Source organism: Macaca thibetana, chromosome 6, assembly GCF_024542745.1.
Source record: "Macaca thibetana thibetana isolate TM-01 chromosome 6, ASM2454274v1, whole genome shotgun sequence".
NCBI lineage: Eukaryota > Metazoa > Chordata > Mammalia > Primates > Cercopithecidae > Macaca > Macaca thibetana.
The window spans coordinates 138,004,815-138,019,200 of record NC_065583.1 but is presented as its reverse complement, the minus strand read 5'-3'; the positions used below and the strand labels follow the sequence as shown (position 1 = coordinate 138,019,200).

The 14,386-nt window shown below is 33.3% G+C and overlaps 1 protein-coding gene across 7 annotated transcripts in view; it reads right to left on the bottom strand.

Moving 5' to 3' along the window:
- Positions 1 to 14,386, bottom strand: part of NIPBL (NIPBL cohesin loading factor) — a 214,916-nt gene that overhangs the window by 80,113 nt on the left and 120,417 nt on the right. For all 7 annotated transcript variants that reach the window (XM_050794499.1, XM_050794501.1, XM_050794500.1 and 4 more), the window contains 3 exons: positions 12,855 to 13,015; positions 11,543 to 11,639; positions 7,128 to 7,754 (listed from right to left, as the gene is read on the bottom strand). In XM_050794499.1, the coding sequence (XP_050650456.1) occupies positions 7,128 to 7,754; positions 11,543 to 11,639; positions 12,855 to 13,015 (885 nt within the window). The remainder of the gene's footprint in view (positions 1 to 7,127; positions 7,755 to 11,542; positions 11,640 to 12,854; positions 13,016 to 14,386) is intronic.

Genomic DNA, 14,386 nt, shown 5'->3' with positions numbered 1-14,386 from the left:
GTTATTTTAATAAGACAATCTTTAGATTCTCTTGTAATATTCACTAATGTGAATATAAGGAAGATGGTATCACAAGATTAAAAGTCAAACTGACAACTGAAAAATGGCTCCTTATTGTTAAGAGAACCAAGTTGCGATTTTTTTTCCTAATGGTAATGCTTCTTTTATATAGCAAAGTTCCAGTTTTCTTTTTAAAGTGGGAAGTAGCAGTTCTTGCCAGTTTAAAATCTAATCAAATGTAACTGCAATTTGATTAAGATATTTGTTAGTTATATTTTGTAAAACTAAGTCCTTCTGCTCCTTCAGTTATCCAGTCAAATCTAACACCACACATGCTCCATTTGTAAACCACCACCATAACAATTCTAAAGTATATTATCATTAGATTGTTTCCACCAGCTAAAACTAACATGGTAAGAATTTATAGGAAGCTTTCTACGTCAATACCTTAAAAAAGAAATCAGAATACTAAATTTATGTTTATCGAATCCTCTTTTAGAATCTTCTGCCATTCAAAAATCATCTTTATGTTTTGTCATAGGGCAAACCAACTGATATCTCATGAATAAGATGCTTTATCAATTTATACTTATCCCTTAAACTTTTATAAGAATCTAGAAATTCAAACAGTATAACCTAAGATTTCTATATTTTTGATGAAATATGCTTTGTAAAAGTAACTAAAATGGTAGCCTAATCATACTTAAGATGTACAACGACATAGGTCTCTGGTATCTGAAGATTTAAGATATCTATGGCTCACTCTTTTATGCAGTGTCTTCAGAAAAACATTAGCATAACTTAGAGGGCTGACTTTTAAAGGATTACAGAATACTCAAGAGTTTGTATACTATTAACCTCAATCCAATTTATCTTAAGACATTAAAATGAAAATTTAGCAAATACAATAACAAATACCTTAATTTCAAAGAAATGATATATTTTTATTTAAACTGAATCCTATGATTATTTATAACAAAAAATGTATGAAAGTATTTGCACACAAGTAATTAAGATTGGGAAACATCTTACCATTTTTTTCCACTATATATAAAATGCTGTTAAATACAAAATTTTAATCATTCAACTACTGAAAAGTACTTTACTCCTGTGAAACCTGGAAAATTTTCATTATTGTGGCAAGGATTCTTAGATATGTTAAGAGGATGTATGTTCTGATTCACTTGGTCTGATTCAATTCCACCATGAGCTTACTCCTTATAAAGCGGCTCTGAATCTGTACAGGTCACTTTTGTTCAACCACTTTTGTTATGAGTCTTCATTACATCATAACCACCTAATAATCATGGAAAGCCATCTCTATGAAGAATCATTCTGGTATTTAGGACAGTGATTACCTGTAAGCCCTCTTCAGCACTAGGAACCATAAGATTAGCTATTAGAATACATATATTCCTAAAGAAAATGCATACAAAAGGATTATCGTAATCTCAAAACCAACACTTGTCATCCAGATGCTGATATCCTCAAAATAAGATCCAGCCCTTACAGAAATTCTAAACTCAATTATGCTTACAAGAAAAACAAACTATACCAGTTACTTACATCTACAAGTGATATATGAAAACACTTAAAGCAGAAAGCACAATAATTGTGTATACATGGTGGCCAATTAAGTACAATGAAAACACACCACCCCTCAACCACAATACAAGCTGATTGGCTAATTGTCCTATTCCTTGTACCAAATCCCAGTCTCTTACTCCAAATGACAGTAGGTAATAACTGACTTTTAACAAGGGCTATAGTGCAAGAATATTGTAACATTATATAAACATTAGTGAAGCTGAGCCATTCCTTATACTTGCTAACATGGAAAGTGGACCTTAGGAAAAGATGAAATAGGCAAAGATGAACAAAGGAACCCCCTCTTTGACAAAGGAAAGCAGAAATTTTCAGCACATGAAAAAGGTATTAATATCTAATGATAGGTCATCCCAGAAGCAAAGAAAGATGAATAGCCTTTTAAAATTAATTTATGTAATTAGAGACACTAAAAGTATGAGCAAAAAGATTGAGACAACGGTCCTTTTGGAATATTATAAAATATTAGGTTACAAAGTTGCCTTATCAGTGTATATATAGAATTGCTCAAAGAAGAGAGAACAGAACAAAGGGACATAAATACCTAACAGCTAGAAAAACGTCCTTCTTATGCAGAACAAGGGTACAATAGGGTCTGCCACAGCCTAGGTAAAACAATGAATTCCACAAATATTCTACATTTGTTGAATTTTCTAATCTTATTTATAAGGTATAGTGTTTTTGATTCCTGGTTATTGAGTGGAATATTTCTCTCACAGTAAATGAATATATTGGCAAACAAACTTATACCCTAAAGTAAAACTAGTAGGCCAAATAGTCCTGCCTGTTCCGTATCACCAGTAACACAACAGTTGTAAAAAAGTCCTCAGTGCCAAATGTTTGAATACATTAAATGTTGATTTTAACATTTAGTCTTTAATAAGCAAAAATAATGGTAACTAGGGACAAATTAATTTCAAGGAAGTATTTCATCTCTTAAGGACTCTAAAACCACCACTTCAGAAGAATTTTGCCTTTATTTATGACCTCACCTATACCCTTGGATCAATATATACACCTTTCATCATCGCAAAATCTCAGGGTAACTTCTTATATCACAAATACTATCCCATCACGCAATGCAGAAACTGAATGCAATATGCCAAGTTCAAATCAAAAGGGTTAGGTGGCATCTAAGTTCCAAAAGTTTCCAAATACAGTCATGTATTGCTTAACAACAGGATACATTCTGCGAAATGCATTGTTAGGCGATCTCTCTGTTATGTGAGTATCATATAGTATATTCACATAAACCTAGATGATACAGCCTACTATGTACCTAGGCTATGTGGTATAGCTTATTGCTACCAGGCTATAAACCTGTACAGCATGTTACTATATTGAATACTGTAGGCAACTGTAACACAATGGTAAGTATTTGTGTATCTAAAACATATCTAAACATAGAAAAGGTAGAGTAAATATACAATATTATATTCTTATGGGACCACCACTGTATTTAAAGTCTAGTGTGAAATGAAACATCATTATGTGATACATGACTATAAATCCACGAAATAAGAGGAAAGTGGCTTTCAGAAAACAAGTTAGAAATGACAACAATAATATGAAATCAGCAAAACCTACTTTAATCCTCAGGATATCACCACATACCTGTATTTTCACCAAAATTGAATGTCAACTCTGCTCATTCAACTTTTCAGTTATCTGTAACTATGTCACCATAGATTACAGAAAAAACTATTTAAATAATTGAAAATAAAATATACAAGTTTCTACAAGAACAGTATGTTGTATCTGTTGACTTTGTTCTTTTTTTCCAAAGGAAAGTTAGTAGTATAAAAGAAGTTTGCTAATATACAATTAGAACTATACATGACCCTTATTTTAATTCCATTTTTATAAGTAGAAACTTTGGATTCAACAAATATGATACATAAAAAAAGGTCACCATTCCTCCTCTGTTTTTGTTACTATCAACAACTATTAAAATTCACTTAAAAAGTACATTCTTTTTCAAGAACACATTTTTCCATAATAAAGATTTAAGGTCATGCAAAAATTCAGTTATCAGGGCAACTAACTTTTCTTGGTCAGGGAACTGTAATATTGTATGTTTCTTGCAAAACTGACTATCCTAAGATTCAGGATTTTTGAACAGGTTAATAAGAAAAGCTGAGTAATATTACTTTTTTCATTTGACATGCATACGCTTTTATAAAAGGTTAGAGGAAGAGATGTAATTTGGAACCTATGTATTTATTTCCTGAACCTCACACGGCAAACTAAAGAGAAAAGGTACAAGCAACATTTCATCCTTAGTATCAAAACTTTACTAGTTTAAAAAAAAAATTCCAGAAGTCCTACCCAGAGCAATCAGGCAAGATAAAGGAATATTAGGCATCCAAATAGACAGTCAAATGATCTCTGTTCACTGATGAAATGATCTCATACTTAGAAAACCCAAAAAATTCCTCCAAAAGACTCACAGACCTGATAACTTCAGGGAAGTTTTAGGATACAAAATAAATGTACCAAAATCAGTAGCATGTCTATACACCAATAACATTCAAGCTGAGAACCAAATCAAAAACTCAATCTCATTTACAATAGCCACACACACAAAATAAAATACCTAGGAATACATTTAAACAAGGAGGTGCAAGAGCTTTACAAGGACAACTACAAAACACTGATAAAAGAAATCATAGACAACACAAACAAATCAAAAAACATTCTATGTTCATGGATAGGAAGAATCAATATTATTAAAAATGACTATACTGCCCAAAGTAATCTACAGATTCAACACTATTCCTATCAAACTACCAAAGTAATTTTTCAAAGAATTAGAAAAACTATCCTAACATTTATATAAAACCAAAAAAGAACCTGAATAGCCAAAGCAATCCTAAGCAAAAAGAACAAAGCTGGTGGCATCATATTAGGAAACTTCAAACTACACTACAAGACTACAGTAAGCAAAACAGCATGGTACTGGTATAAAAACAAGCACACAGATCAATGGAACAGAATAGAGAACCCAGAAATAAAGTCACATACCTAAAAACAACTGATCTCCAAGAAAGTTGACAAAAATAAACAACAGAAAAAGAACACTCTATTTAATAAATGGTGCTGGGAAAACTGGCTAGCCATATGCAGAAGAATGAAATGGGACTCCTGCCTCTCACCTATACAAAAATTAACTCAAGATGAATTAAACACGTAACTCTAAGACCTCAAGTGATAAAAATCCTAGAAGAAAACCTGCAAAAAACTCTTTTGGGACATTGTCCTAATTAAAGAATTTATGACTAAGACCTAAAAAGCAAATACGACACAAAGAAAAATTGACAAATGGGGCTTAATTAAACTAAAGAGCTTCTGTACAGCAAAAGAAACCATAACAGAGTAAACAGGCAACCTAGAGAATGAGAGAAAATATTTACAAACTATGCACCCAACAACAGTCTAATACCGAGAATCTATAAGGAACTCAAACAAATCTACAAGAAAAAAACAACCCACTAAAAAGTGGGCAAAAGACATGAACAGACACTTCTCAAAAGAAGACATACACACAGCCACCAAATATTTAAAAAAAATGCTCAACATCATTAATCATCAGAGAAATGCCAATTAAACTACAATGAGATACAATCTTAGACTAGTCAGAATGGCTATTATTAAAAAGTCAAAAAATAACAGAGGTTGCAGAGAAAAGGGAATACTTACACACTGTTGGTGGGAATGTAAATTAGTTTAACCCTTATGAAAAACAGTATGGAGATTTCTCAAAGAACTAAAAATAGAACTACCATCTGACCTAGTAATCCCACTACTGGGTTTCTATCCATAATAGTTTCTATCCAACTATTTTATAAAAAAGACACCTGAACTCATATGTTTATCACAGCACTATTTACAATAGCAAAGTTACAGAATCAACCTAAGCGTCCATCAGGAGTGGACTGGATAAAATGTGGTATATATATACCACGGTACACAATCATAAACAAGAGTGAAATCATGTCCTCTGCAGCAACACGGATGCAGTTTGAGGCCATTAGCTACCCTAAGTGAAATAATGCAGACAGAAAATGAAACACTACAGGTTCTCACTAATAAGTGGGAATTCAACAACGGGTACACACGGACATAAAGTTGGAAACAACAGATACAGGGGACTCAAAAATGGAGGAAAGAGGGAGGGAGCCAAGGTTGAAAAACTATCTAATGGGTACTATGATCACTATTTGGGTGATGGGTTCATTAGAAGCCCAAACCCCACCATCACACAATATACCCATGTAACAAACCTGTACATGTATCCCCTGAATCTATATTTTTTAAAAAAAAAAAAAGACAAAGAAAAAAATCCCAGCTCCCTAGCCAGTAAAATGAAGACTTCTAGCAATCTCTTTATTTGCATCTATTTCTGATTTACATATGTTGCAAACATTGTAGTATAACAATTACTAAATACAGTCCATTTTTTTCAATAACATTAAAATGAGCCATCATGACAGGCAGGAGATATAATATTAATCTTCAGTGTGTTTCTTAGCATAGAAACACAATTATCTAGTCATAATCCTGTCAAACACTGAACACATCATATATAAAAATCAGCTCTACCCAATATCAAGAAGTTTTATCATTACCAAGAAATAAAATATAAGAACTGAAAATCAACCTAGAATATTTTAATCATAAAATTAAATCATAAAGCATGCTTTTGGTCTGATCAAATGTGTATATGCATTTATATAGCAATCAAATTCATCAATTATATTGCTAATTTCAACCACTGATTCATCAGTCTCTTAAAACATGTAAGAAATTTTGTACACAGTGTATACCAAATTACTAAGAACTTACTAGGGATTTATTTTTATTTGATTATGAAGCACAAGGAAAGCTCATAAATTCATAGACCAGGTATATCTTGAAACTCCATCCTAACATACTAGTCAGATAAAAGGGAACACTTCACTGTAATTACCACTAAAAGACCCTTAATTTCTAAGGTTTGCTATTTAATATTAACTTTCCATGATTTGTTTACTAAAAAAATTGACATTATTAAGCCAGTAGGATCATAAACCAAGTGAAGTATCTAACTGCCTAATAAGCATACACATAAGCTTTTCTTAAATATACCTGTTCAAAATAATTCTATAGTACTTAACCTTGTTTCAGCAGAAAAAAATTTGAAGGTGCACAACAATATTAACATAACTTGTGAAGTATACATGTCATATAGAAATGCTAATGTTCATTTTAGCAGAAAAGCACAAATAAGTAAAATCATATAGTATATAATGAGCAACAGACCTGCAGTTAGAGAATTACCAAATCTCATATAGTTGTTTCAGACAATAAATGAAATTGTTACAAATTTAACTTCTGGGTTATGAGTATTAGGAATAAAAATATATACTTGAGTAGACATAAATTATACAAAATATGAGAAAAAAAGTAATATGAAAAGAATTTTTGACACTATAATTACATATTTGCCCAGATGATGAAGTGGTAATAATGAATTATTTTACCTTTATCTTGAACTTCTTTTGAGAAGCGCTCCCTTTCAATAGCTGATTCTCTCTCTATTCGCTCAATTTCAGCCAATGCATCCAATTCCACTTCATCATATATAGGTCCCTGTTGTGATACCTGTTGCTGATTCTGTACCACAGAAGTCTGGGGTTGTTTTGTAGCAACTGAAGTGTTCTGTTGTAAAACAGGCACTTGATTTGCTGGAAGGAATGCTGTTTGTTCTTGCTGCGACAAACATTGAGCAGCATTTAGTGGGCGGTTTACATCCTGTGGAGTAATGGGTGTTTTTGAAGTCTGTCCCGGGTACTGCACATTAAAAGGAATATCATTTTCTGAAACATTGCTATTTTCCACACCAGAAATCATATCCTCTTGCTGGTCCATGTCTGAAGACCTTACACGAGAAAGTCTTAATGTAAGTTTAGTAGAGTCCTTGGATGGAGAACTAATTATATCATACATTGCCGCTTTCTCACTCTGCTCTTTTTCATCCTTGCCTAACTTCATTTTCTTTTGCTTCTTTTGTTTTCTTTCTGGAGAATCTAGCAAGATATCTGGTGGAACATCTCGAGGTGATGAACAAGGTAGAGACTGAGATTGTAGGATTAAAGGCGGTCTTGAGCCTAGAAAAATAATTCGATAGAAATAATAGTTGTGCGGGTTTCACATTTTCTTACAATGTGATAGAAATATTAAGTGACAACATAGTAATGCTAGAAAAAATAAGAAATTATATGATTCAAGCTACTTATTCACAAAAGATGAAAAGAAAGCTTAAAGACTTGTCCCACACAGTTGTTTAGCTTGCTAGTAGATAATCTAAAACCTAGGTTTGAATCTAAGTATGAGTATTCAATTTTTCAGACCAGTATTATTTCTGATTTTTGTGCCTATAATGTATAAATATTTAGTTTTATAAGGGTAAAAAGTTCATTGCTTCTAAAGATGATACAACACAAATATTTTGGGCATGACCATCTCTGTTCTTTCATGGACTACCTAGGAAAACGGATATATCCTGATTAAAGAAAGAATAAGTATGCTTTTGTTAAATTACACAAAAATAACAATTTAATCCTAGAGATCATCTCACATGAATACTACTGGGATGATAACAAAAAGCAAGCGGTCAATTTACAATTACTAAAGCCTTTACTTACTTCAAAAACTGGTGGTAAAGTATTGATTTATACTTTTATGCGGTCTTCTCTTTCTCCCTTAACATCATTCACATACTTGCTTCAGCTTGCTAATCCTCTTTTTATTAGAAAAATAAATAAGTTCAGTAAATTTCAAGGCCCAATAAAATATACTGAGCCCAGAGTCCATTAAATCAACCAATGTTATATGAAACAGGAAAGTGTTAAAAATAATCAGATGGAAAAATTATCCTAGTTAATAAGCCTTCAGACAAAAATTCTCCTTCAGACATGAAGGAAAAAGTACACTGATATGCTTCAGAGATAATAGTATAACTGCATCTTAATAATGTATACATTTCTTATCATTAAACTATAAAATATTTAAAAACTTGTAGGAAATTGTAAAAATTGGTCAAGATAAAAGTTTTTTTTTTACAGACAGAACTTAAACCTAGAATTGCCTTAAATTAAGCTTTCACTGCTTTTATACTTTTTCCATGATACATAAATCTGGACTTTCCATTAGCAAGGTTAATGTATTTTAAATGTTATATATAAACATACAACTTTATTGAATCAAGTGTGATAAAGATGATATGGGAGCAATTAACTATAAATGTTAGTCTGAAGTCGTATCAATCATTCGTTTTTCCCTTTAGACTCAGCTTATATTAGACATTAAAAAGAAATGAACCTAACATTTTGTGTTGTAAAAGGTGCTTTACATATCAGTTCACTTGATTTTTACAACATTCTTGAGTTTATCATTAAAATTTTTCAGAAATGGAACATGAAGCCTACAGAGGTTAACAAATTTGCCCAAGGTTATGTTGTTAACAAACTTGAAGATTTAAAACAAGATTTGTCTTAAGTCTGAATTGTAATATGCCATTATGTCTTTGTATTTAAATCCTATGTGGCAAATTAAATACATTTCAGAACAAACTTCAAATTCTAACAATTAATCTAAAAATCAAGATAGACTGACATACCCTTCAAAACTAGTTGGAAAACAACTTCATGACAGAAGTTCAAGCTTTTGATGAGTAATATATTAGTGAGGTTATTTGCTTTAAAGTTTTCCATTTCTATCTAAAGTTTATCTACTATTTATCTATCTAATCTCAAGAGTCAGAAGAAAAAAAGCTAGTTATCTAGATCAATCACCTATCTCCCTGTTCTCTTTCCCTGGCAATCTAAGTAACTTCTCACCTTGACAACATTTGTGGGATATGTATCTAACCTACAAATAGTTACTCTGGAAGTTTTTCTCCCTTTCAGAAGCTGGGTTTTTATCCCCGAAAATTCATACAATTTACAGAATTTAAATGGCTCATAACAGCTCAACTTTTACCCTATGAAAAATGTCCTTGACAGAAAACCAAACACCACATGTTCTCACTCATAAGTGGGAGTTGAACAATGAAAACACATGGACCCAGGGAGGGGAACATCACATACCAGGGCCTGTTGGGGGGAAGGGGGAAAGAAGAGGGAGAGCATTAGGACAAATACCTAACGCAGGTGAGGCTTAAAACCTAGATGACAAGCCTGGTGTGGTGGCTCACGCCTGTAATCCCAGCACTTTGGGAGGCCAAGGCAGGTGCATCACGAGGTCAAGAGTTCAAGACCAGCCTGACCAACATGGTGAAACCCCATCTCTACTAAAAATACAAAAAAAATTACCCGGGCATGTTGGCATGCGCCTGTAATCCCAGCTACTTAGGAGGCTGAGGCAGGAGAATCGCTTGAACCCAGGAGGTGGAGGTTGCAGTGAGCTGAGATCACGCCACTGCACCCCAGCCTGGGTGACAGAGTGAGACTCTGTCTCAAGAGAAAGAAAGAAAAAAAACCTAGATGATGGGTTGACAGGTGCAGCAAATCACCACGGCACATGTATACCTATGTAGCAAACCTGCACGTTCTGCACATATATCCCAGAACTTAAAGTAAAATAAAATTTAAAAAAATTTTTGAAAAAAAAAAAAAAAAGAAAAATGTCCTTAATAAACAGTAGGAATGCAATCAGTGAAAAAAAGATCTTTACCACATCAGGCAGATACGAGGTAAAATATCTTTATGCTTTAGATGGCTATAATTAGAAATTCCCATGACTTGAGAGAATATATTACCAGCTATGTTAAAATTAATTATAAGCTAATTTTAAAAAGTAGAATACAGTATTCTCTTCCAACAAACTGATAATTAAAACTATTTGACTACAATTTTAAGTATTTTAAAAACTGGCTCAAACCTGGACTTAAATTCACAATTTTGTGAATCTGTTACAGATAGAAGACCATGCAAAGTTCTTTGAGAATTCAAAGGTAAACTAAGATTCATGTACATAAAGTAGTGTAAGTTCTTAGAAAAAATATAAACTAATAGCTTGAGGAGATTAGGGGAGGGCCCATGGAAGATCACCCATTTAACTTAGACCTGGAATAACAGAATTTTAAAAGGCAGAGATAAAAGTAGATGTGAGAGATTTAAGAATGTAACATAGAACAGGTTAGATTTGATAAATGACTAAATAGTTGAGAAGAGACTTTGTGATAAAACTTAAAATTTTTAAGGTACAATGATTCAGGATTGGAACAGCATTAAGAGAGATGGGATGACAGAAAGAACAGTGAAAAGCATTTCAAACATGAATTTGAAATATCCGCTAGGTATGAAGGAAGTTTTGTCTGGCAACGAAGAATTACAACTTGGGAGACAAGACTGGAGCCAAAGATTGATTTAGGAGTTTTACGCATAAAAGTAATCAATGATGTTAATGAAACTTAATAAAATGGCTGGGGAAAAAAGTATAATGGGTGATAGAAGGTCTAATAATAGAAATCTCGAGAATAAGGAGAAGAGCTAATGAAGAAAAAAAGTATCAATGAAAGAAGTAGGAGAAAAACAGATGGGCTCATATGAAGTAAGTCCTTTTGGAGGAAAGAGGAAGGCTGATCAAAAATTTCAAATGTTAAAGAGAAGAAGGTTGTGGTTTGAAAAGACCACTGGATTTATCAAAGAGAATGGATACTGGATATACCTGAGAATACTATCAATAGATTACTGGGTAAGTGGAAGATGAATGAATCAATGAATAGGGACAGATTTAAATCCCATGATCTAGACCTGCTTGTACAGGTTTATTTTTTTCCTACAATGAAAAAAAGATACAGAGTAACTTTTTAATATCTGCTTTAGGAAGTTTGAGTTCTTTATTCAACTTGAAATATAAAATATACAGAAGGAAATTTTAGTTACAGTAGTACCTTTAGGAGTTCCTTCACTTCCAGCAGGGGAGCATACCGGCTGTGGAGATCTCAAGGGAAAAGATGCAGCATTCCTCATTGTTGAAGAATCTCCATCCTAAAAATAGAGTATACAATTTATCTTTTGAATGACAGGAGAGGCTTTATAGAAATCTTAAAGAGAACCAATAAGAGACATAAATTACTGACAGGTAAAGTGTTGGAATTCAAAAGCATAATTCTTCTGCACTTTCCTGTTTTCTTCTTGGTATATCTTAGAAGAATTGAAATTGTATCCAAAAGAATCAACAGCCTAAGCATGGCAATGAATAAGAAAATTTGTATTACTAGTATGCTCCATTTTTGTTTGCTTTTTTCTACCAAAGGAGCTATGAGTACTCTACCAGCTGGTAAATGTCTTGAGGGCAGAGTTTATTGTCATCTGTATTATCCTTAGACACATGCAGCTTACATAAAATACAACAAATCAATAACAAGGCAAATTTCCAGAATATGGAATATTTTAATAACATCAAGACAACATTAAATTTCAGACACAAAAGTCTGTACAAGTATTAGAGGGAAAAGGAGTCAAGTACTAATAAATAAAGGCTCATTATCTTAAAAAAAAATTTAGTGTGAGCAGTATTAACCTAAAACTGAAGTATTTCATTAAGAACCTAAACCTCGAGGCCAGGGGTCAGCCAACTATTTTTTTTTTTTTTTCCAGGGAGTCTCTGTCGCCCAGGCTGGAGTGCAGTGGCCTGATCTCCACTCACTAAAAGCTCCGCCTCCCGGGTTCACGCCATTTTCCTGCCTCAGCCTCCCGAGTAGCTGGGACTACAGGTGCCTGCCACCACGCGCAGCTAATTTTTTTCTGTTTTTAGTAGAGACGGAGCTTCACTGTGTTAGCCAGGATGGTCTCCATCTCCTGACCTTGTGATCCACCTGCCTCAGCCTCCCAAAGTGCTGGGATTACAGGCGTGAGCCACCGTGCCCAGCCAGCCAACTTTTTTACATAAAGGAACAGAGAATAAATATTTCAGACTCTGTGGGCCACACACAGTCTCTGTCACATACTGCTTTTTTTTTTTTTTTTTTAAATAACTCTTTATAAACGTAAAAACCATTCTCACTTTGTGGTTCAGGCTACTGGTCACACTTGACCAATCCTACTCTAGACTAAGCTCTGTAATGTGCAGGAGCCATGTTGTACTCAGTAGCTAGTATAATGATATACGGTAGGTATCATTCAAATTTTGAAATGGAAATAATAGGTTATATGACAAATATTAGAACTATTTTATCACCTTAATGATAATATATTACATACGTCACTACTTAGCCTGTGCACCATGTGTAGGTAGTCCTCACTTGAACCATGTCTAGGATTATCAGCATGATGATTAGCTGAATTGCCAGACAACGGACCAGAAACTTTATTATCATGTATGTTTCTCAAACCACCTGCAACAATGGGACTTGATACCGACGCTGAAATTAATAAGAATAAAAAAAAAGGTTTATTAAAAAATTCTTAACATTCTTGGAGAATAGTAATTATTCACAAATATTTTAAGCATATAGAAATTACAGAGAATAATATAACAGATACTCATGTACTGACTACTTAGTTTGATCAAATCTTAACACTCTGCCAGATTCCGATCTGTTTTTGAAAAGAACTAAAACATTACAAATATAGTTGAAGATCTCCATTTATCTGTTATTTCTCTCCTCTATTCCTTTCCTTTTACTCCTTAGAGGTAACCACTATTTTGACTTGGGTTTATTCTGCCTATGTGTTATCTTTATACCTTTGCTATGCATGAATATATTCCTAAGTAATTCATTGTGTTTTTACATTATAATTTTATATAGGTGATATATGTATCTATCCTTATATAACTTGTTTTTCCATTTAATATTATGTTGAGATTATATATTATATATATTTTTTATATATACAGTTTTAAATTCTTTTATTTATTTTAGACAGCTCTGTTGCCCAGGCTGGAGTTCACTGGCATGATCATAGCTCACTGTAAGCTCAAACTCCTGGGTTCAAGTGATCCTCTTGCCTTAGCCTTCTGAGTAGCTAGGACTACAGAAACCTGCCACCACACCTGGCTTTTTCTTTTTTTTGGTAGAGATAGGGTCTTGCCATGTTGCCCAGGCTGGTCTTAAACTCCTGGCTTCAAATGATCCTTCTGCCTTATCCTCCCAAAGCACTGGGATTACACGCAGATGTGAGCCACTGTGCCTGGCCTAAATTCATTTCTTTTGTACAGTACTCATTTCATACAGTACTCTGCTGTATGATGTACACTATTTATTTGTTCTTTCTTACGTGGATGTTCAAATTGCTTAAAATGCTTGCTGCCATAAACAATGCTGCAATGTATGTTCTTGTACATGAGGACTCTTTTTATAAATGTGTAAGAGCTCTGGGTGCTAATACCTAGCAGTGAAATTGCTGGGTATGCATATTTTTAAACCTTACCAAATAACAGATTACTTATGACCATTTGTATTCATTGGTAGCATATGAGAGTTCCCACTGTTGTATATCCTTGCCAATAATTTTCATCATTCTAAGGGTAGGAAACATTTCTAATAGTCACTTGTATCTTCTAAAAGCCTTACAGTTTTGGTTTTTCAGTTAGGTATTTAACCCATGTAAAACTCATTTTTAAGTGTGAGACAGGGATCCAATGTTACTTGTTTCCATATGAATAACTAGCTGTCTCTGCATCATTAATTAAAGAAATCATTCTTTCCCCCATTAAGATACGATGTGATAGGGACCAAGTTTCCATTTGTCCATGGGTATGTTCCTAAGCTCTTCATCATGTTCCACTTCAC